At 39.7% G+C, this 24,492-nt stretch overlaps 1 protein-coding gene and 1 long non-coding RNA gene across 8 annotated transcripts in view; one reads left to right on the top strand and one right to left on the bottom strand.

Annotated features, from left to right (window-relative positions):
• LRP1B (LDL receptor related protein 1B) overlaps positions 1-24,492 on the top strand; it is a 765,918-nt gene that overhangs the window by 661,440 nt on the left and 79,986 nt on the right. For all 7 annotated transcript variants that reach the window (XR_014001603.1, XM_081167487.1, XM_081167486.1 and 4 more), the window contains 16 exons: positions 1,465-1,669; positions 2,488-2,680; positions 4,551-4,676; positions 7,630-7,758; positions 7,947-8,066; positions 9,970-10,083; positions 10,303-10,452; positions 10,875-10,997; positions 12,399-12,518; positions 13,094-13,222; positions 13,368-13,490; positions 15,258-15,398; positions 16,321-16,508; positions 17,469-17,652; positions 19,043-19,128; positions 23,330-23,452. Coding sequence is in view for 6 of the 7 variants with exons in the window: in XM_081167487.1 (XP_081023613.1) it covers positions 1,465-1,669; positions 2,488-2,680; positions 4,551-4,676; positions 7,630-7,758; positions 7,947-8,066; positions 9,970-10,083; positions 10,303-10,452; positions 10,875-10,997; positions 12,399-12,518; positions 13,094-13,222; positions 13,368-13,490; positions 15,258-15,398; positions 16,321-16,508; positions 17,469-17,652; positions 19,043-19,128; positions 23,330-23,452 (2,254 nt within the window). In the remaining variant the exon portion in view is untranslated. The remainder of the gene's footprint in view (positions 1-1,464; positions 1,670-2,487; positions 2,681-4,550; positions 4,677-7,629; positions 7,759-7,946; positions 8,067-9,969; positions 10,084-10,302; positions 10,453-10,874; positions 10,998-12,398; positions 12,519-13,093; positions 13,223-13,367; positions 13,491-15,257; positions 15,399-16,320; positions 16,509-17,468; positions 17,653-19,042; positions 19,129-23,329; positions 23,453-24,492) is intronic.
• On the bottom strand, positions 7,517-17,090 carry LOC308572253. The gene is made up of 3 exons (XR_014001653.1): positions 17,030-17,090; positions 11,011-11,078; positions 7,517-7,552 (listed from the first exon to the last, which is right to left on the bottom strand). It is a non-coding gene; the product is annotated as an uncharacterized lncRNA (long non-coding RNA).

The following is a 24,492-nucleotide window of genomic DNA, read 5'->3' as shown; positions in this document are numbered from 1 at the left end:
AGCCAAAATATTTGGGTGGAGTGTCACTTAGCTTGATGTTTTAAAAGGTAGCCCAAGAGTTAAGCACATTTTCTTTTTCTCTCAGTGCCAGCCGAAGTCCCCCCCCCCCTCACAGGAGTTGACAGCAACAGCACTTACATCTTCATAGAATCATAGAATCATAGAATCATAGAGTTGGAAGAGACCACAAGGGCCATCGAGTCCAACCCCCTGCCAAGCAGGAAACACCATCAGAGCACTCCTGACATATGGTTGTCAAGCCTCTGCTTAAAGACCTCCAAAGTAGGAGACTCCACCACACTCCTTGGCAGCAAATTCCACTGTCGAACAGCTCTTACTGTCAGGAAGTTCTTCCTAATGTTTAGGTGGAATCTTCTTTCTTGTAGTTTGGATCCATTGCTCCGTGTCCGCTTCTCTGGAGCAGCAGAAAACAACCTTTCTCCCTCCTCTATGTGACATCCTTTTATATATTTGAACATGGCTATCATATCACCCCTTAACCTCCTCTTCTCCAGGCTAAACATGCCCAGCTCCCTTAGCCGTTCCTCATAAGGCATCGTTTCCAGGCCTTTGACCATTTTGGTTGCCCTCCTCTGGACACGTTCCAGTTTGTCAGTGTCCTTCTTGAATTGTGGTGCCCAGAACTGGACACAGTACTCCAGGTGTGGTCTGACCAGAGCAGAATACAGTGGCACTATTACTTCCCTTGATCTAGATGCTATACTCCTATTGATGCAGCCCAGAATTGCATTGGCTTTTTTAGCTGCCGCGTCACACTGTTGGCTCATGTCAAGTTTGTGGTCAACCAAGACTCCTAGATCCTTTTCACATGTACTGCTCTCAAGCCAGGTGTCACCCATCTTGTATTTGTGCCTCTCATTTTTTTTGCCCAAGTGCAATACTTTACATTTCTCCCTGTTAAAATTCGTTTTGTTTGTTTTTGCCCAGTTCTCTAATCTGTCAAGGTCGTTTTGAAGTGTGATCCTGTCCTCTGGGGTGTTAGCCACCCCTCCCAGTTTGGTGTCATCTGCAAATTTGATCAGGATGCCCTTGAGTCCATCTTGACACAATGTTGTTGCCATCATGTCAACTCCTAAGGAAAACATGTCCTACAGCGACTGAGCAGAGAGATGGACCGTGTGGGGGGTGGGGAGACCTTTTAACGCTCAAACTACATATTTTAAAAGATGTCAAGGAAAGCTCCCACTCCCAAAACATCTAGACTATTTGCCCTCAACCCTGGAACCTTTTGTCCTATTTCAGTAGTTGTTTCACCATTCCCTTCATCTAAAGAAGTGCTGCTGATGTAGATGTGATTTTATGGTGATTACAAGGACCTGTTTTCAATAATTCCACCAGCTTTAAAAGCAGAACCACTGCTGCATTATATGTCCATTTATGTGGCTGAAATGTCCATTTTAAGATGAGGAAATTGTGTCTGTCTTTCAACCTTTTTTCATATAGTTTAATGTTTTGGACTAATTGGAATGAGCAGCATCCAAGCATCATGAGAGCTACATTGTATGGCAAAAATGCACAAGTTGTTATTAGCACTGACCTCCTGACACCAAATGGACTTGCGATTGATCACAGTGCAGAGAAATTGTACTTTTCCGATGGCAGCTTGGGGAAAATAGAAAGGTGTGAATATGATGGATCACTCAGAAATGTGAGTAAGATCATAATGCTGATTTCTAGAAATATGCTGATACTTTCTGTATAACTGAAGAAAAATAATTTACAATAATATTGCCTTCTCCATTCAGCGCCCTTTAATCCTTATTGATGTGGGAAAAATAATGTGTGACTTTTAATTATTCAAATGCAACTACATTGCTATAGAAATGCAACTATATTCTGAACTATTGTGTATTCCAATGACACAAATGATGCCAGCATGCCAAGAACTGATACATAGCATCCCAATTACTTTTATTAAATAATTGATATATATATAACAACAGTTATTCAGTCATAATTTTAACATTTCATACTCCGACTCCCTTCCTCTTCTTTCTGTGGTTTTCTAAATTTCTTATCATCTTCCTGCATACTCCATATTATCTCAACATATTCTTTTATATATCTATTCCTGTGTGTATCCCATATATAGAAACTGCAGGTTTTTACATTAATCCTTCCATGTTATTAAAATATTATCATGACCTTCCAAATCTAAAAGATGTGATTTCTTCAATAACAACCATTCCTTCAACCAGCACATACAATCTGCTTCGTAATATAATCTCATATCCAGCAGAGAGAAACCTTCTCTCTCTTTCACATCTATCAATACTTTATATGTTATGGTTTTTCCCTTGCCAGATATCTTTGGAAATAACTTTTTGCCATTTGTTGAAACAATCTGTCTTGCCAATCTCCGATACTGATTGAAACAAAAATAACATCCTGTGGAAGAAATGAAATAGACAAACAGCAGGAGTATAAATATACATTCAATTGATGCCTATTTCCTTTTCTAACCAGGTGATTGTCAAATCTGGACCTGGCACCTTTCTCAGTCTGGCCGTTTATGATGACTGGATCTTCTGGACCGACTGGGTGAGAAGAGCTATTCTGCGATCCAATAAATATACAGGTGGAGATACAAAAATTCTTAGATCTGACATACCACATCAACCAATGGGCATCATAGCTGTTGCTAATGACACTAACAGCTGTAAGTTACCAAACACACCATTAATATTTATTTATTGGTAGATAGTTTTTTTTTTTTTAAAAAAAAGTAAAAAGGTTATTTTTGTAGTTTATCATACTGTAATTCCTTATTTAGTTATATAGTAACCTTTTATATGACAGGAAAGTCACATACCAAAGGGGGCTGCAAGCTTAACTAAAGCATTTGTTGACAAGTGCTAATCTTCAGAAGATGATGGGTTTGCAGTGTTCCTTTGGATAAAGAAAGATGAAGAATTCTCTCCAAGCCTTGTGCAAACACCTGGAAAGTTATAACCATAATCAGACTTGCCCAGCATGGTTAATTCATAGACTAATGCACAATGCATCTTGATATGGATTGGAATTTGCAGGAAGGTCTTTGGAACTCAGTGTCTGATAAAGATCCATTTCAAACTTCTTTTGGGTGAATGTCCCATAGCCTAAATTACTCCCTAAGGCAGTGTAGTACTAGGCATTTATGGCATCATGCACTAGGGATGGAGAGAAGTTTAATTCAATTTGCATTTATATGCATTTACAATTTGTATTTTACAAAACAGTGTGCTAACTGAAGCACAGCTATCTGTCAAAATCTGAACTTCTCTGAATTTTGCAATGCAGTAGTCCAGCAAAGTATAAAGAGTTGTATACTAAAGTGTGCCGAACAATGCTCACATTAATGAAAATTGCATATATAAATGCACAATTTTAGGAGAAATCACATGCAAAATGTAAAATTGCATGCAAAGCTTTGGAGAAAGTCACACTAAAATGTTCATGAATTGTCATGAAGACCTTTCTTTAAATTAATTCACAACATGATGTGGAAATGTGGGAAACTGAACTTAAGAGTGGAAAAATGAGAAACTGGGATAAACAGAAATTGACAAGTTTGCCCATCCATATCACACACCATTACAGTGTTATAATAATGGGGTTAGGCACATACTTCATGAAGGAACTAATGCCACCCAATTCAACGTACCTAATTCTTCTAATATAGTTACTATTGGCCTGCTCATTAGACTGCTCCATTAACTGTGTGTGTGGAGTCCCCCCCTCCCCACATCACTGCTGTTTACCTGGACTGGCCTGGGGCAGGGCAACTCCTAAATTGAGGTTTGTGTTGGATTGGCAGCAGCACTCCCATCAGTGCTACCCTCACCACCACCTAGGAATGTGGGACAAATTCTGCTTCATTCTCATTTTAATGCAAATCTACATAATTTGCACTTCCCAAAACAGTACATGATCTGAAGCACAGCTTTTTTTGAGATCCACGCTTCTCAAATTTTTGCAATACAGTTCTTCATCTCAAAATGCATATAAAATGCCTATTATTAGTGTTAAGTGTGCATATAAATGCATTGTATTAGGGAAAAATAATTGCAGAAATGTGCACTAGCAGAAGCCAGCACAAGGATTCCTGCTAGCATAATGGGACTTGGCACACAATGCTACCCCCAAATTTTCTCTGGAACATTGAGGAAACCCCCAAGGAAAAGAGAAGGGCACAAGGTTCAGCTATGCAAGGAAAATCCTTTTCTTAAAACTGCAATATTTTCATTTATATATACAGTTTTGAAGGTATCAAAATACAGTCACAGATGAAGCACCTTGCAGCTTCCTATTTTCCATTTTTTCCTCTATGTAAAGCTTAAAATTAATTTGTGTTTCCTTAGGCATCCCACAATTTTTTTAGACATAAATCAGTCAAGATTGAGTGGCTGGGGAAATAATAGAATTATTACTATTGTTACTATTATCATCAAGCGTTTTTGAACAATAAAGCAAGTAGTTCCAATGTCAATATTAGATTACTTCTTTTTTATGGTTTTATATTATAGTGTCTCTCTTTCTCTCTTTTTTAGGTGAATTATCCCCTTGTGCCCAGATGAATGGGGGCTGTCATGACTTATGTCTTCTGACCCCCGATGGCCGTGTTAATTGTTCATGTAGGGGTGAACGAATACTTACAGATGACAACAGATGTGTGCGTAAGTAATATTAATTGATAATAGCAGCAATTGGCAGTGGAGCTTGTCTCCACGCTGCCTGGGGCGTGTGTGTGTGTTGTGCACCCCAGGGGCGGGGCGAGGGATGGTGGACAAACGGAGCCCACCATGACTGCTTAGCCCCGCCACTGGAACGGCACCAGGAACAAAAGAAGGCATGAAAGCCATAGATATGGAATTTTGAACTGCAATCAGGTGAAGCAGGTTCTGACAGGGTAATTTCACAGTAAAATTTAGTTAGATTAAAATCTTACAGCATATCTAGATCCAGCAGTATTTTGCTTGTATCTGCTAAATTGTCTGGAAAATATATTGACGAAAGCTTTTGAAGCATTTATTTTATATATATGTAAGTGCTTGAATTTGCCCTTGTGCGTTCCAAGAATTATGTATGCCTTACAATTACACATAACCATGGGAGGAGTACCCAAACTTTTTCACTGCACCCTTTATCTTCTGTCTTAACCTATCTGTCTGCCAAATGTAAGACTCAGTGTAAAACTTTAGGGTAAAATGTTGGTTATAAATCAAATCAAATCAAAAACAACAATAACAATACTAATTGTTATTTGTGCATATCAACTGCACAAATGTCCAAGAGTCATGACTGGTGGCAAATAGTGGAACTACTCCTCACAGCCTGCAAACTCTCCACATACCCATTACTCTCATAAAGAGAGTGATCTAAAACCACCGGCTAGAAATGTGAAGCAGTATTTTGAAACATCCAGAAAATTAGCTGAGAAATGTAAGCGTTCTGCCTTTACCATTCTCTAAATTTTAGGACTTTTGCATCTTTCTCCAATGAAACTTTTGGCATTTTCCAAGAGTCTTTAAGTGCTGCTTGCAACTGTAAACATCAATTAAATTTACATCAATTTTTATATTTCCATATTTTGTTAATTAGTTGTATTTAATAATGTATATGATTTATTTGAATACTTCACATCAAGAGGCTATTTAAAGAGCATAGGTGACTGCTGGAATTAAAATGTTTCAAACTTTGGAATTGTGCATGTAGAGTTGATCTAAAGCAGATTTTCTTCAATAAATTAAAGTGACTGTACTATAGATATGCAGTCCTTGTTGCATTGGTGCTCCTGTTTGGCATTATAACTGAGATCAAGTGGCTCCTACAGATGATTTACAGTGATAAAAAGCATGTTAATTAAAGCTGTAGCACAGCTGCAGTGTACCACAATCGTAGAATAGCTGTGAAACTCATATCCTGTAGAGATCAATTGATCTTGTATGGACAGGCACCTGATTTGCAATGGTTCCAAGTTAATGTAATTAAAACATTAGTATTTCTTATTAACAGCTTATTTCAGTATAGACTTGGAACCACTACTAACAAACCATCAGCATATCACTGAGAGCACCTCACACAGCTGATTTGCAGTAAGTTCTAAACTGCAATTAATTTGGCAACATGTTCAAGTATTTTTACTTCCCAAAGGCATTAAGCTGTTTAACTCAGACAACTTTAGTACAGATCTTACCACTGGTTGTTAGGTAACGGATACGCTACATGGTAATACAGTGGTACCTCTAGTTACTAACTTAATTCGTTCCGGAGGTCTGTTCTTAACCTGAAACTGTTCTTAACTAGAGGTGTGCTTATGCTAATGGGGCCTCTTGCTGCTGCTGTGCCGCCGGCACACGATTTCTGTTCTCATCCTGGGGCAAAGTTCTCAACTCGAGGTAACTCTTCCAGGTTAGCTGAGTTTGTAACCTGAAGCGTTTGTAACCTGAGGCGGTTGTAACTCGAGGTACCACTGTACAGTGGTACCTCTGGTTACGTACTTAATTCATTCCGGAGGTCCGTTCTTAACCTGAAACTGTTCTTAACCTGAAGCACCACTTTAGCTAATGGGGCCTCCTGCTGCTGCTGCGCCATCTCTGCGCGATTTCAGTTCTCATCCTGAAGCAAAGTTCTTAACCCGAGGTACTATTTCTGGGTTTGCAGAGTCTGTATCCTGAAGCGTATGTAACCCGAGGTACCACTGTATATAGCTTTTCCAAGTATGCTTAAAATTTTCCATGTGTGGAGAAATGAAGGCAAGAGCACATTTTTATTGTTTTGGTATACCACCAATTTAGTGTTCTGTTCTGGTCCAAATTCATTGCTTTCAGTTCAGGTCTTGTTAATTGACAGTATGGAATCAGTAGCAAATAGTAGTGGTTTTTATGGTTGGCATAAGAGGGTGGAATTCAACATATTGCTAAGCTGATTATTCCATCAATTCAAGCATTTAAGTTGGCCAGGCAGGTCCATCTCCCCTCTCCTTCCCCTTCTTCCGATCCTCCCAGAACTGATTGGTGGGCACATAGGGGAAAGAGAGAGGAGACTCCTTGCTGTGGCTCCTGCTAGTCCAACTATTTAGTTGAAGAGTCGGCCCCTCCCAACTCTACAATTCTATGATTCCATTATTCCAAAACTAGTCATTCTTAATTGAATAGAAAATGAAATGATTCAGGGTTTCAGAACATCATGAAATTGGAAATTACAAATGTGTGTGTGTGTGTGTGTGTGTGTGTGTGTGTGTGTGTTTTCATAGCAGCATGGTTTCTATTTCTCCATGGCTTGGGTCCAGGGCACTCTGAAGTGGAATATTTGCAGTCTGAAATACACATATTTCACAAATATGTGAAACACAATATATACACAAATATATATATATATGTAATATATATTTAGTTAGTTACAGAATTGCCATTTGCTGTTGCACCATTACTTTGAACTTCTGTATTTTGTTTTAACACTTGTTTTGATCTTCTTTCTTTTCTTTTTTCTTTTGCTTAGACTGTGTATATTTCCACCCTGGGAACTTTGGGTGAAGGGCAGATTATTCATACTTTAAATAAACAAACAAACAAACAAACAAACAAACAAACAAACTTATGCTTGCTTTTCTGTTGTTCACTCTTTCAGCTAAAAACTCCTCATGCAACTTTTACTCTGAGTTTGAATGCGGAAATGGAGAATGCATTGATTACCAGCTGTCCTGCGATGGCATCGCCCATTGTAAAGACAAGTCTGATGAGAAGTTATTTTATTGTGGTAAGATCCTTTTATCTCATTGGGTTACAATGCCATATCTTGTTTCCATGTAATGTTTCTGACCAGCCATATAAGCTGATTCATAGTTTATTGACTCCGCTCCAAATTCCAAAACTTACTCTCATCTAGCCATGTTAATAGGAAGGTTATGTAAATAAAATAATAGTCTTTGTATTTTAATTTACCAGAAAATAGAAGCTGTCGAAGAGGCTTTAAATCTTGTTCTAACCGTCGCTGTATTACAACTGATCAAGTGTGCGATGGCAAAAATGACTGTGGTGATGGGTCTGATGAAATAGGCTGTGAAGGTACTTCTTTTGTTTGTTTCTTTTCCTGCAGTATAATGTTTATGAATTCTAGTATTTATTAAATTTCAAGAATCTGTGAGTGCCCCGAACCAATGACCAAATATTTATTTTCATTGACTACCAATAAAAGTCATATCTGAACTCCAGAATTATAATTCAACACCACCATCCCACCCCCAATTCCAGTCAAATATTTCAGTCAACATATTTTGTTGAATAAGTGGTATGTAGAAATAAGCGTCTGCAGGCGTTTTTCACTTTCAGCAGCAGTCCTACCTGTGCAAAATAGGCCTCTGTAGATGAAAACCGAGCAGTTCAGAGTGCAAACCCAATACTACTACATTGTGCACTGTTTACCAATGTTGTGTGAGATTGATTTCAGAAATCCCTGAGTCTCCACCCCAGTGAATAGTATTGTGAATATTGTTGTTGGTTCAATTACCGATGTGTCTACTGTAGTTCTACTTTGTGGAGAAATATCTCAGACACTTACCTTATTTCTACCCTATAATTCTATCTTACTTCATTTAATTTCTGTCTGGCTTAACCAGTGAAAAAGCAGACTCAAGACTGTAACTTTGGCAAATCACCTTTTTTTTTTTTAGTGCACAAAGTGCAATGGCATTGTGAAATGATAGGTTTGTAGAACATACAGAAAATAAAACTAATTCTGTGAGGTGAAATATCTAAAAAGAAAGTAACGTAAGGCAACTTGCATATGATAATATTTAAAGCATCTCAAATCAATTGGTTATAGTTGGATGGGGAAGAGAGTAACTGGGACCACTGTTTCATCAGCGATTCTTCAGGCAGGGCACTTTGGCACACTCCAGTGCTGGCTTGCAAAAAATGTGTTATGCTTTCCCCTTTGTTTTTTGCTTTACAATTGTTTGCTGAGACTCTTGCCATGATGCCACGGTCTCAATTAGTCTCACAGAAAGCAGCACAAAATTGCAGAAAAGTCGCAAGCAGTTTATATAAAAATGGCAGACATAATGCCATCCATCTTAATCCACCATGGGTGCTCTGCTAAACCTATCATAACTACTGGGTATTTAGGCCAAGTAGGGCCGAGATTAGCACAATTGGATACACATTATTTTACAGAAATATGTCCCTTTTCAGCTTCTCTCAGCTCAAGCTGATCAATATCGCTGCTTTTCTTTTCAGACTTGGAGGTAGAGACTTAGTAATGCACAGCATCTTCCTTAAACATGCAGAAAAGGGCTGCAATTAGAATAATAGGATCATAGAATTGTAGAGGTGGAAGGGGCTATGAGGGTCATCTTGTACAACCCCCTACAATGCAGGGATCTTTCACCCAGGAAAATAATGGACTGTGGGATGAAGAAGCAAGGGGTATATAAAATGCCACAGGGGTATTTGCTTGCGTCTTGAACAGGCCCACCCTAAAATGTGCTTTTCTGGGCTGTGGTCATGATGTGTGTGACTGCAGAGCCGTCTTTCCCATTAGATTTACTGGCGCATTGCGCCAGGGTGCTGACCTCTCAGGGGCACCCCAGCAAGTGGGGGAACTGTGCAGCTTTGCTGGCGGCCTCCCCTTTCCCTCCTCCACACCCGCCAGCTGCGCCCCATCAATCATATGGCTGGTGGGTGTGCAGCTTTCTTCCCAAACCCCCGTGGGAGGAGAGCGATTCCAGCAGAGGCTTGGAAAAAGGTCAACAACTCTGGGAAATGGGGGGTGGGGCGCCGGAGGGATCTTTGCACCATAGCACCGGATATGCTTAAGACGGCCCTGTGTAACTTGTTACTTTTAAACAACACACATTTAAGCGTTATAATTAATTTAGTAGCGACTTTAAACTTAAGTATTCCAAACCTTGCAAGTTATGTGTATATCTTTCTTTCTTACTCCCCACCCACCAAACACTTCACCCTGTAGTTTCAGGATGTACTTCAACAGAATTTCACTGTGCAGATGGAACTTGCATTGCAAAATCAGCGCAATGCAATCAGATTGTGGACTGTTTGGATGCTTCTGATGAGAAAAACTGCAGTAAGGAATTTAGTTTTTTTCCCATTTGTAACTGTTTCTTATACAATACTAATATTTAACTGTAAGTTTAATTTGTGTGATGTAATTCAATTGGTAACAGGCAATGCTGTGATTGTGGGAGCTAAATTAAGCAACCACTGTCAAAGAAATCACAGTGATGAGATCCACACTGAAAAGAATATATTCTAATGTAAGCCCATTCCGTTTTGTGTACCTCAGATAGCACAGACTGTGCTCACTTCTATAAACTTGGAGTCAAATCTTCAGGATTTATTAGCTGTAATTTTACATCACTTTGTATACTACCAGAATGGATGTGTGATGGATCTAATGACTGTGGAGATTATACAGATGAACTTAAATGCCCAGGTAATTATGGAAATAAAAATAATTTCTATATTTATTCATGATAAAGAATTATTCATTAGTGGCATTGTTACTTTATTGTATGTTGAGTTTCTCTTTGACAAACCTATATATGGAACACTCCTGCATATAGGAGGAAGTGGCAATGTTGGTATTCCTTCAGTGCTCTGAGAAACTGGTCTGGACAGCTGAGCAACTGTCCAAAAGGATGCAGAAGGTGGCATGGCTACATGGGGAAGAGAAAATGGGCAAATATTGCCTCTTCCCTTTCTCCTGTGGGAGCCTTTAATGGATCAAAACCCCTTCCATGAATGAAAGGAGCCCTTCTATTTAGTGGATTGAACCCAGATAATCTTTTCTATGTATATTTCATCCAAAATTCCATGACTACCAGAAACAAATTGCTTCTTTTATTTTATTTGCAGTTCGAAACAAGCATACATGTGAAGAAAATTATTTTAGTTGTCCAAGTGGGAGGTGTATTTTGAATACCTGGGTATGTGATGGTCAAAAAGATTGTGAAGATGGAAGTGATGAATTGCACTGTGGTTAGTATCTTACCTCACTGTTGTTAGTATCTTATCTTTGAACCATGGATGTTTGTGCAAAGGAGATGTCAATTGAAATCTCTGCAAGAAAAAGAATACAATTAAACTAAACTGGTATTTTAACAAATCTCAATGAACAGCTTGAAATCCTGCAAATTATATAGGCATGATACATAGCAAACACTTTATTGTATGATTTGGTCATTTAGGCTCTAATCATATACATATATACCTAGATTGTAATCTAGTATAGCTCTGTAGTGAGTGGTGCAGTTAGGATCTTTGCCCTAACTGTCTAGCCCCCTGCAAAGACCACCAGAGAGCAGCATAAAATAAGTCATATAAAATCTGATAATGGTGGGATGGAGGAGAAAGATATGTTGTGTGCCACGCAACTGAAATAATACATGTTGACTTCTAAAGGAGGGATGCAAGAAGACCATTCATTCCAGAGTCTAAAATTACCTAGGGGTTGACTTTGATGTGACATGTATAGGATTCTGCTGTTAGGTTCCTTTGCTAGAGATCAACAAACATAAATATATTTTGGTGTGATTAGAGTATGCAGAGGAGGTGGAGGGGAAGGAGATGATTTCCACAAATTATTCCTTGCTACTTTAGTCTCCTGAAAAGCTGTTCTGGGGGGATGGAGAACTTTCTGGAACAATGAGGGACATATCAGTGGAGGCTGCAGAAGGACAGATAATCAAAATCTGCCTTGCTGCAGGACTCCTCTACAATTTCAATGGGTTTGATATGTATTACTATGGTGTAATGTCCCTTACTGAATATTTAGTCACTCAGAGAACTTTGCCATTTTTCTTGTGAGAACCTATATATATATTTATTACTGTTAGATTGCACAGAACGATATAAGTTCAAGCTGTTAAGAAAGTTTGTAATTATTTTGATCTTAGAGCTGTTTTGTTTTTTTACAATATGTTCGTAAAAACTTAAAATCCCTTAAGTAGTGGGCAAAAGTATTCACATAATATGTTGTAGGATATTTGTTTAACATAAAAGTACATTTTTAAATGCTTGTTGGAAGGCATGCATATGTGTCTTTTTCTCTATGTAGCTGTTTTTGAATAGTAGAACAAGAATTATTTTTATTTACGTTTGTTAAAGATGGGAGGTAGTTTATAATGTGATTTAAAGATATATAAACAAGCTTAACATTGCCTGGAAGAGCTGAGCAAAATTCCATTGGCGATTTAGGAATTTTGAAGGGAATTTCCAGATGGGCAATATGTGAAATGAACTTCATCGGAAATTTCTAGGAAGAATTTTGCTTGTCAGTAGTTGGGGGGGGGGAACATGCTAGATTTTTTTTCATAGTGTTGATATTGAATCTGTTCCTATTGAATATATGCAACACCTATCATTTACATGCCCTTGCAGATTCCTCTTGTTCATGGAATCAGTTTGCTTGTTCTGAAAATAAGTGTATCTCTAAACAATGGATTTGTGATGGGGAGGATGATTGTGGAAATGGCTTGGATGAAAGCAAACCTATATGTGGTGAGTACTACAGTGATACAAATATGAGCTTGGGGTGCACATTTCAAAATTACTTGGCCCTAGCCTCTTCATTCAGTCAACTCAATGAACAACCACCAGAAATAAGTATTGGAGCGTTATCATATTCTGTAGGACATAAGAAGTATATGTAATATTTGGTATCCCTTATAAGACATGTGGTATTGTGCAGTAATAAGAACTTGATGAGCAATATCCAAGTTCCTTGAACCAGTTGTGGCTGGTGGGGCTGTGCAGGCGCAGCTGTGTTGCTCTTCTGACTTCCCAATGACGCACATCACTGCCAGTTACTGAGAAGGAAGGAAAAGGCAGTAAGGAGCTCAGCACAGTGTAACACAGAAGTGGACACAACCCTACAATCTCAATGTTGCGCCTACACTGTCCCTGCTGAGCAGTGCAGTCCCTGACTGTATTGTCTTTGTTGTTTGACTTCAGATTTTAGAAATCATTAAAGAAAATTGTAGTATATGTTATTTTATTTTTTAACAAGTCAGATCAGAATATAACTTTTGTACATAACAAATAAAATTAAAATCATACCATTCCCCCCCCCCCAGGCTCCGTAACCTGTGCCTCAGACATGTTCAGCTGCTTAGGTTCCTATGCCTGTGTTCCTCAGCACTGGCTTTGTGATGGTGAAAGAGACTGTCCGAATGGAAGTGATGAGCTTGCCACAGCAGGATGTGGTATGAACCATTTTGCAACATACATAAATAAGATGAGGGTTGCTGTATTTATCTGTACCACTGTATTGGTGGCTGACAGTAACTTGACATTTTCTCTTTATAAGTTGGTGGTTCACTGTCTTGCACTCCATTTTCTTTCTCTTAGCTCCTAATAATACTTGTGACGAAAATACTTTCACATGCCACAATAAAGTCTGCATTCCCAAGCAGTTTGTATGTGACCATGATAATGACTGTGGAGATGGATCGGATGAATCGCTAGAATGTGGCAAGTATAATTTTTTACACCTGGAAGCTTCAGCAAGGAAGGAGGCACTCTTAAGATACTTTTGGGGCTATGTCATTTGGGGCTTTAATGTGAGCACTGTGAAGTGGGTGTGGACACAAACTGGTAACCAGTACAGCTGTTTTAAAACTGGAGCTATATGAGTTTGAAATGAAAAAATAGACAGTAATCTGGCTGCTTCATTTTGAACCAGTTGAAATTTCCAAGTTCCCAAAGAAATAAGTTCCAAAGGAATGTGCTTACTTTTGCTTTTTCTAATATATTTTCCCCTGAAATATTTTCCCCTGAAATAAGTTTCCCTAAAATAAGGCATTAGTAGTAGTACATTGGTGCACTATAAATGGAGCATTGTGAGAAGCTTAGGCTGCAATCCTATGCACACCTGGGAGAAAGTCTGTTAAATTCAATGTGAGTTACTGAGGACACCTGTGTGAGATTGCACTGTTAATCTATGATACAGAGACAGGTCTTAATGCTGAAGTTTGTGTGCTCTGTATCTGTCTGCTGACAAGGATAAACTCCCCACAAATAGAATAAAATCGTTTGAAGAAAGTAAGTTAACAGGTTTTAAATTTCTTCTTCTTCTAAGGAAGCAGTGCTCATATTCCTTTAAGATTTCTGTAGAGAAAATCTTTGCCTTTTCAGAGCAATTTGTCAATGTATTAAAATGGTTTCTAAGAAGCACCAGATATTTGATCTCTTCAATATGTCCTATTTGACAGAATGTGGAATCCAGTCAACTTTAAATAGACCATGGAGTTATCATTTATAAATAAGTCGCTATGTATTTCTCTTGAAAATAAACATTTCACATTTACCAGTAAAATCAAAGAACAAGAGGGTAAACAGGTATTTCTTTGCTGTGGATAGAGTTTTGGATTTGGAAATTTCAGAGCTTGGGATAAATTGGAACTGAGCCATAATACTTATTGGGTGGCTTCAGCCAGGTTACTGCTTAACTCACAGCAGAATAATTTTGAGTAAAGAAACTCTAATCTGACAAATGTATTGGATAGTATCTCCTAGAGGGGTGAATGGCACTATTTAGCGGGAAGAAATCCCAATGAAAATCTTTGTTATTATATATTTTCATGGCTGTGTATTTGTATATAGTTTAAAATTTTATATATGGATATTTTATGATGGCCTATACTTGTAATGCCTAATAAATGTTTGGCAAAGTAAGTAAGAAAATTTATTATTTTAAACTCAAACCCTTTATATTTGTCAGATCAGACACATTTCTAGTCTGTCTTCAAAAACTAGTTTCAGTGTAGTATTCTAGGTCATGTGAGCCTAGGCTACAGCCATGTTGCAGACATGTCCCAACCCTATCATATTTAGCAGAGATCCAGAAACTGTTAAATCTGCTACTGTAGTTGCTCATGAAGAATTGTAAGCCCTGTGTGGCCTGTTTCATGGTTGGAGACTGTTCTGCTTTGTCAGAGTAGTTACAACAGCTTCCAGCCATGGAATCGGGTGTTGTGGCCCTGTAGCTCCTTGCTAAAAGCTGTTGAAACTGCTCCTTTTGGCCATACCCGGGTCACCTGTAGAGGCACAGCAGCAGAGAAGGAGGTGGATAGTTTGGTCACCACTATGGCTGAAGTTTGCATCTGCTAAGGAAGACATCTGCAAAGTACTTTGAAATGTTCTATGGATCAGCTCCTGTTTGAAAAAGATAGATAGTACCTTTTTTGGAATATAAATATTAGAGGTCTACATTATTAATGTTTGGCCACTCTTTTTTAGGCTATCGTCACTGTAATCCTGGAGAATTCAGCTGTGCTGATGGAAGATGCCTGTTAAATTCTCAGTGGCAATGTGATGGAGATTTTGATTGTCCAGACCATTCTGATGAACATCCAATTAACATAAAATGCAGAAGCGCAGGTTCAGCCTTTAAAATATCTTTACAATTAAATATATGTGTAAAATAATTTAGCATTGTTGTTAAATAATAATGTAGTTTTCAGTAAAATTTGGTATTTGTGGAGTGTTGAGAGAACATTCAGGCCACAAAGAACTAAGGGAGGATCAGGCTCTCAAATTGTCCAACCCAGGGCTAGTAACGTAATTGCACAGCAAAACTGTAAGCCTTGCCCTAACTCTGTTCAAAATCTTGAACGCCAAAACTACAATTGCATCCTGAAAACTGCAGGTGTGCAACGTTGCATATTTGCAAGGAACACAAGTCCTCGGTAGTTCCTCCACCCTCAGAAGCTCAGGGGTTGGTGAGCTGATCTGTGGTGGTTCCAGGGCAAGTTCCAGAAAGGAGCACTGGATGAGAGTTTCTCAGCCCCCTGGATCTTAAGCTGTGGGGTGCTGCAGGGCTTGTTGTTGTTGTTGATTCTCCCTATGCTTTGATCTTCCTGCAGAGGCAGGACCCACTGTTCCATATTTTGCAACATGAAGGCCTTTTCCCTCTTTATGCTAAATAGTTGATAGACAGGAGGGAACTCAAAGGGCCAGATGAAATCCAGCTGAGGGCCACACTTGGCCTATACATATAGGTGTTAGAGGAAAGGAAATATAGACAGAACTTGTATTTACTATTTGAAACAAACCAGCAGTATGTTTATGACTAATCATAGTTACACTGACTGGTGATGCAGTCCAGTGAAATTGATGGCAAACTTTCTATAAATGGAAATGTTGCTGCGGGATATGTAAACAGAAAATGAAAGGGCTGGACTGAATTTTCACGAATGATCTGTTTATAAATTAAGATGCAGCCCACATGTTAACCCTGACACATCTCAACGTGTTCATTGCCATCCATTTGTGTCCTTTCCCTCTTGTTTCTTATTTTTAGAACAGTCATGCAACAGTTCCTTTTTTATGTGCAAAAATGGCAAGTGTATTCCCCAAGAAAATGTTTGTGATACTAAACAAGATTGTGGTGATGGATCGGATGAGAGAAACTGCCATATTAACGAATGCTTGAGTAAGAAAGTCAGTGGCTGTTCTCAAGATTGTCAAGATCTTCCTGTTGGGTACAAGGTTGGTAGTCCTGGTGTGTAAAATAGTACGTTATAAATAGAGTTTTAAATCTTAAATTTGACTTGCATATGTACCATAAACATTAGAATTTGACACTTCCTGGAAAAGAGAGCACACCTTGTGCTCACCAGCTTTTGCTATTCCATTGATATAATACAGAGGGTATAAGACTGTATGACTAATACTAGATTTTGTTTAGAGCTTTTGTAAATTAGCATGAAGACTGAGCTTGATTATACTCACCTTTTTGAAGTGGGAGGGGGGGATGAAATTTCACAATACTAGCCCATTGGCTTCCCCAGTACTTGTGTATGAATGCTTCTAGCACCCTATGTCTAATGACTGGGAAATGAAGAGAAAAGTATGAGAGAAAAGTAGAAGATAAAAGATTGGGAGGAAAGAATTAGAGGTGGTGTGAGGAATATTTTCCCCTAAGGTTCTTTAAAGCATCTAAGGGAAGGTCTATCTGTATGTGTATGTATGTGATGGGGGGAGCAGAAGCTGCTGAAAAATATTTCTACCTGCTAGTCGAATATGACTGGTATGAAAAGTTAGGTTCCTCTTCTCTGCCCTGCTTTGGCCCTGGAAAGAGCAGGATGGTAAATATTAGTGTAGCATTTAGCAGTGGAGACAAGGAGATCACAGTCACCTGTATGCTTTGGGTAGATCTTCACAGTCCACATCTAACTTGTATCCTAAAACCTTGCTACCTCTTCTCCTTCATAAAGTGGGCTTCGGAATTTCTTACAGAAACATGCAGCAGAAATATAAAACTTCTGCTATGGAAAACCACCTGGAGAGGACGACTTGGTCTGAATTGTCATTTAAAAGTTATTTTAGATGTTATATTACTAGGTTTTAAACAACATTTTGATCACATTGATACAGTGCCTGTGCAAGGAAGAAAGCAGCTACCCTTAGGATGTCTGATGTATAATTTGCTTTTATTTTTCCTTGTAGTGTAAATGCTGGCCTGGCTTCCACATGAAGGATGATGGCAAAACATGTGTGGATATTGATGAATGTTTGTCTGGCTTTCCGTGCAGCCAGCAGTGCGTCAATACATATGGCACCTACAAATGTTTGTGTGCAGATGGTTATGAGGTGCAACCTAATAACCCAAATGGCTGCAAGTCACTTTCAGGTATCATATGCTTCCTTGGCTTCCAGAATATTACTGACTCAGTGCAGTTAAGCTTAGTCATAACTAAGTCCCATGGAAAGCAATGCAACTTAAGTTAGTTTTGACATTTTCTTTTAGTCATGCAGGTTTAAGACCTAAACATACTTTGTTCAAATCAAATTAACTGTGTAATGCACAATGCATTAAATTTTCCAGTACTAACCAAACTGTCTTAAGGCATACTTCTTCTTAGGTAAAAATAGATGTTTGTCCAGATGTGAGCATCTTGTCCCATCATTTGTTTCACATTATGGGATTGGAACTAGAGAAAAGCATGTGAAAGGGTGCTGGAGGAAGCTGACTTTCCTTCCCCCTTTGCCCCGGCAGCTCCTCCATAAATCCTCTCCTGAGAGTCAGCTAAATGGGGCCTACTGAATGGGACAGGCTGTGGTGTGGGGGCCGAGGAGGAAGGAGGGTCCCTGGAAATTGAACGGATGCACCTTTCACAAGCAGGAGAGGGCTAGTGGGAATAGAATTAATGCAAATGGTCTTTAATGTTCAGTAGGCCCAGTTGCAAGAGACATGTATTGTTGGGAAATTAGAGGTAAACATTCCACAAAATGGAAGAAACAGGCCAGGAGTGATCATGGCAACACCATCATTCTACATGCCATTTGAGTAGCCCAGAACTGATTTGCAAAACTGACTCTCTGAAAATCTGTCACTCTGAAAATCAGGGCTTAGAGTGGTTTGAATTTGCTCAGCATTCCTTTTATTGTAAATTTCTTAAATATTATTCTAAGGTTGTGCTGAGAATAACTTACTAGGAAGTTCCAATAAAATTAATGGGGCTTCTTTGTGATTACACATGTATAGTATTGCACTATAAATGTATTTTTTAATGTACAGTAGCTCCAAGTATGCTTCACGTGCACTTCATTTACAGAAATTTTGAATTATTAAAATGTAACTTAAATGTATTTTCAGAACTATTCAGCTCACTACTCGCTGAAAATTCTGGCATGCATTAATTTGGTCCTCTCTGACTTTAGAATTTTCCCCTTTCTTAATGTCAACTGTTACTTATCACCTATTTGTCCCTTAAAAGCCAGGCTGAGTAGCTGTGCTTAAATTCATTTTGGAATTGAAATTATTGAGAGTGCTAATACATTTTCTGTACTACAAAGGCTAAATTAAAGTACTCTGAAAGAAATGCTAATTGAATCTCTTGTTCAGATTATGACGCATCATTGATCTTACTTGAAATATTATGCTTTTAATGTTTCTTTCATCCACAACACTGTTCACAGCATGTAGCATTTTATTTTTCACTACTTGTATTTCTTTTCTTGAAGCTCCATAAATTAACTTAAATGCTAACATAGTATTTTTCTCCTTTCGCTATATTTAGATGAAGAACCTTTTTTAATTCTGGCTGACCATCATGAAATCAGAAAAATCAGTACTGATGGATCCAACTACACTTCATTGAAACAGGTACAATTCCAATTATCATCTAATTAATACTTAATAATCTTAATACTCATTGCTGTTTAGAATGCTTGATGAACATAAAACCACAGTCTTAACTGCACTCCATAGCACAGGATAAGCTATGGACAAGGTTGGCTGTGAGCATTAAAAGTCTGTAATTCAGTTGTTGTATTTCTAGTAACTGTAAAGGGCTATAATAAATGAGGTTTCTCTTTATTACACTTTCCTTTGTCACCTTACTTAATTATGTGAATGGACCACTTGACCTGATACAAATATGTATATGTTAAATCTAATTAGTATTAAGGTCCCAATATCCTGAGTAGCCATACCTGCTGAAATGTTTTTTTCCTACAAATAAAGTTCCACTACCAGCGTCTATTTTCATGAGCACCAGTCATCATGATATCATGTGTTATCCTACTCTAATAAGACCCATATTTCTACTGTGAATTGCAACCCATTTTGTAAATGTATACTCATGGTAAGTATTTCTGCTAGAAATACTGGACCATGTATTCCAAATGCACAGTTTTTAATGGACATTTTTTTCTGGAGGGCATAAATATTAAAATATCAGTTGATTGGAATTAGAATATGTTAAAATTTTGTGTTTGTGTTTGGTTTTTTTTTTAAGTTGACCAATGTTTAAGTTGTTTCAATGCCTCCTACTGACTCTCTTGATATTCGGAATCTGTATCTTTCTTTAAGAATTTATAAAGCACCTAAGCCAGCTTGGCATACTCAAAGGATGAATTCTTTCAAAATCCTGTCAATTTTGTCAAGAACATTTGATTCATTAACTGTGAGATACTATGAACAGCATCTATTCTCCGTTCCTGGAGAACCCCCCCCCCTTTCCCCTCAGAGCTTGTTCTCAGAAACTACATCTGAGAGTTCCCAATTTGAGTGTTATGTGATCTAACTTCACACTTCTAATGGAATCCTGAATAATTTCTCCTGCACCTGCTTTTGCACCTCAATAGGCAAACAAAGAGGCAGGCACATAAGATGGGGTTTAACTGGGACACTTTTATTTAGATCTTAAATTGAAATTAGCAGAGGGGGATGACCATGGGGCAAGAACTAACTTAACTGTATAACTGTAGCCATTGGGTGACCCGCCCTTGCCGAAGGAATTAAGGCACGGCTTCCTAGCCTGCCCCAATTCCCAGGCAACACCCTGAAGGTGAGGAAGCCTTATCCCTGGGACTGCAGAACCCCAGGTCGAGGCTCCTATCTCACCCTCTGAACCGCAGAATCCGAGAAGTGAGCCCCGCGGGCCAACCCATCATCTTAAAGGTGCCTAAAGGGCATCAACATGCCCAAACCAAACTACCGTATATACTCGAGTATAAGCCGACTTTTTCAGTACATTTTTTAGGCTGAAAAAGTCCCCCTCAGCTTGTACTCGAGTGATGGTCCTTTCAGGCTGCTCCTTCCTACGCCGCCTTTGCCACTGTTGGCAGCAGTGGAGGAGGAATGAGCAGCCCGAAAGCAGCCCTTTCAGGCTGCTTGTTCTTCCTCTGCCGCTGCAGCCACCACCAGGTTTGTGGTGTGGTGAACCAGCTTATACTCGAGTCAATAGGTTTTCACAGTTTTTTGTGCTAAAATTAGGTGCCTCGGCTTATATTCGGGTCAGCTTATACTTGAGTATATATGGTATTTATTTTCCCACACCTAAACTGCCACTGAAAGGGGACAAATCTCTAGGGGCTATAACATAAGGGCTCCCAATGCCAAGACAGCACTCAAAACAGGTCAGGTGACAGTGGCTGCGTATAGGTTGCTTAGGATCCTCCTGCAGAGGATGTTGCCTTTCAGTCTAAAATTCCATTTAAATGTCATCCACTTAAACTAGCACTACATCTAACTGAATCATTTGAATATCCCTGCCATTAAGTTATAGGACCTAGAAGGAATATTGCAAGAGCTCTGAAGCAATCTTGTCCAAGTATACTGTATCCTTGCAGACATAAATAGATTGGAACCATGCTAAATCAGTTGCAGTACATTGGGGGGGGGGGAATTCCCTAATACTACTACTACTACTACTACTACTAATAATAATTTATTATTTATACCCCGCCCATCTGGCTGGGCCTCCCCAGCCACTCTGGGCGGCTTCCATAGAAACCAAAAATACACTAAAATATCACATGTTGAAAACTTCCCTGAACAGGGCTGCCTTAAGATGTCTTCTGAATGTCAGGTAGTTGTTTATCGCTTTGACATCTCGTGGGAGGGCGTTCCACAGGGCGGGCGCCACTACCGAGAAGGCCCTCTGCCTGGTTCCCTGTAGCTTTGCTTCTTGCAATGAGGGAACCGCCAGAAGGCCCTCGGCGCTGGACCTCAGCATCTGGGCAGAATGATGGGGGCCCTCGGCGCTGGACCTCAGCGTCTGGGCAGAATGATGGGGGTGGAGACGCTCCTTCAGGTATACTGGACTGAGGCCGTTTAGGGCTTTAAAGGTCAGCACCAGCACTTTGAATTGTGCTCAGAAACGTACTGGGAGCCAATGTAGGTCTTTCAAGACCGGTGTTATATGGTCTCGGCGGCCACCCCCAGTCACCAGTCTAGCTGCCGCATTCTGGATTAGTTGTAGTTTCCGAGTCACCTTCAAAGGTAGCCCCACGTAGAGCGCATTGCAGTAGTCACGTAGAGCGCATTGCAGTAGTCCAAGCGGGAGATAACCAGAGCATGCACCACTCTGGCGAGACAGTCCGCAGGCAGATAGGGTCTCAGCCTACGTACCAGATGGAGCTGGTAAACAACTGCCCTGGACACAGATTTGACCTGTGCCTCCATGGACAGCTGTGAGTCCAAAATGACTCCCAGGCTGCACACCTGGTCCTTCAGGGGCACAGTTACCCCATTCAGGACCAGGGAATCCTCCACACCTGCCCACCTCCTGTCCCCAAAAACAGTACTTCTGTCTTGTCAGGATTCAATCTCAATCTGTTAGCTGCCATCCATCCTCCAACCGCCTCCAGACACTCACACAGGACCTTCACCGCCTTCACTGGTTCTGATTTAAAAGAGAGGTAGAGCTGGGTATCATCTCATACTGATGAACACCCAGCCCAAACCTCCTGATGATCTCTCCCAGCGGCTGCATGTAAATGTTGAAAAGCATGGGGGAGAGGACAGAACCCCGAGGCACCCCACAAGTGAGAGCCCAGGGGTCTGAACACTCATCCCCCACCACCACTTTCTGAACACGACCCAGGAGGAAGGAGCGGAACCACTGTATGACAGTGCCCCAGCTCCCAGCCCCTCAAGACGGTCCAGAAGGATGTTATGGTCGATGGTATCAAACGCCGCTGAGAGATCCAGCAGAACTAGGAAACAGCTCTCACCTTTGTCACTAGCCTGCCGGAGATCATCAACCAGTGTGACCAAGGCAGTTTCAGTCCCATGATGAGGCCTGAATCCCGACTGGAAGGGATCCAAATGGTCCGCTTCTTCCAGGCGTGCCTGGAGTTGTTCAGCAACCACTCGCTCAATCACCTTGCCCAAGAATGGAAGATTTGAGACTGGGCGATAGTTGGCCATCGTGGCCGTATCTAAAGATGGTTTTAATAACCGCTTCTTTCAGCGGGTCTGGGAAGGCTCCCTCACGGAGGGAAGCATTCACCACCCCTTCTTCCATTCATTATTATTTCACAAAGTCCATTATCCTTTGTGTTTGATTCCTGTTATATTCTTTTTAAAGATCCAGAATGTGGTTCATAGATTTTGTTAGCTGCCAAAAATTCAGAACTTTAGGAGATCAAAAGTCCTGGAAAATGGCCTTGCAGCCAGGTTGGACACTCCCCCCCCCCCCGAAATTGTGGAATTCCAGGTGTTTCGTAGATGTGCTTCAATGTGCTTTTTTTTTTGTACAAACCTTACTGCTTTCTGACTTGGAAAAAAAATTTGTAACACATAAATTAACTTAAAGGGGAAGTTAATTTCAGGTTATTTATAGTTATCAGTTTAAATAACATGTGAGTGCCAAAATCGAGCAGTCTCATTTCAGCATCATGTTCTATTAAAAGATATAAATCAAACTTGAAAATATACAAGACATATATTATACAGTTATATACACTTTTGATTATTGAGTTATATACACTTTGATTATTTATCTTGTCAGAGTTGTCATCTTTGTTGTATTAAATGGCTTATGGAAAAACCTGGTTAATTATTTTTTCCTTTTCAGGGTCTGAACAATGTGATTGCAGTAGACTTTGATTACAAAGAGGAGTTCGTCTATTGGATTGATTCCAGCAGGCCAAATGGCAGTAGAATAAACAGAATGAATCTGAATGGAAATGATGTCAAGGTGATTGGAGAGTAATCATGGAATTATAAACATTATTTGGGTTCCTACTTAATACTATTATATGCCAAATAGGGTTATACATTTGCACAACTGAAGCTAGTAAGAATTATTATAAATACAAAATAGCATATCTGTTCTTTATTTTTATTTTTTTACTAAAGATCAACTGGGCTCAAATCGTGCAGATAGTTTATTCAGCTAATACATGTCCAGTTAAATGTGTGGTTAGGTAATTCTAATAGCAAATAAAAATGAAGATACCGTTACAAAACTGTATGCTGTATGTCACAATATGATTGAATGAAGTCAAAGCAGCTTGTTTTATTTGATGGGTTAGAAAAGTCATTTAAGGATGCTGATTGAATTTATCCTGTATGTTTGCAACTTATTTTTCTTAACAAGTTATTGGTGCAAAGAGTTTTTAAGCCCTGTGCCTTGCTTGCGGGGCTCTGGGACAGTTGTACAAGGTCTCAGGATACTCCTGCAATCAGTGCTTTTTCCCAGGGGGTACTCAAGGGTACAGGGACACGGGTGGCACTGTGGGTTAAATCACAGAGCCTAGGACTTGCTGATCAGAAGGTTGGTGGTTTGAATCCCTGTGACGGGGTGAGCTCCCGTTGCTCGGTCCCTGCTCCTGCCAACCTAGCAGTTGAAAGCACGTCAAAGTGCAAGTAGATAAATAGGTACCGCTCTGGTGGGAAGGTAAACGGTGTTTCCGTGCGCTGCTCTGGTTCACCAGAAGCAGCTTAGTCATGCTGGCCACATGACCCGGAAGCTATACGCCGGCTCCCTCGGCAAATAAAGCGAGATGAGCACTGCAACCCCAGAGCCGGCCACGACTGGACCTAATGGTCAGGGGTCCCTTTACCTTTACCATTTTACTCAAGTGTACACAGTACCAGCACCTCTTTTGTTGTTGTTAAACTGTAACAACTTCATGGCGCTTACTGTAACAACTTCATGGTGAGTGCCAGCACCTATTTTTCTAGCGGGGGAAAACCACTGCCTGCGATACCTTGTAAGATCTCAGATGGCCTCTG

Source organism: Podarcis bocagei, assembly GCF_964188305.1.
Source record: "Podarcis bocagei genome assembly, chromosome: 1".
Taxonomy (NCBI): domain Eukaryota; kingdom Metazoa; phylum Chordata; class Lepidosauria; order Squamata; family Lacertidae; genus Podarcis; species Podarcis bocagei.
This window is presented reverse-complemented; position numbering and strand designations above follow the sequence as displayed.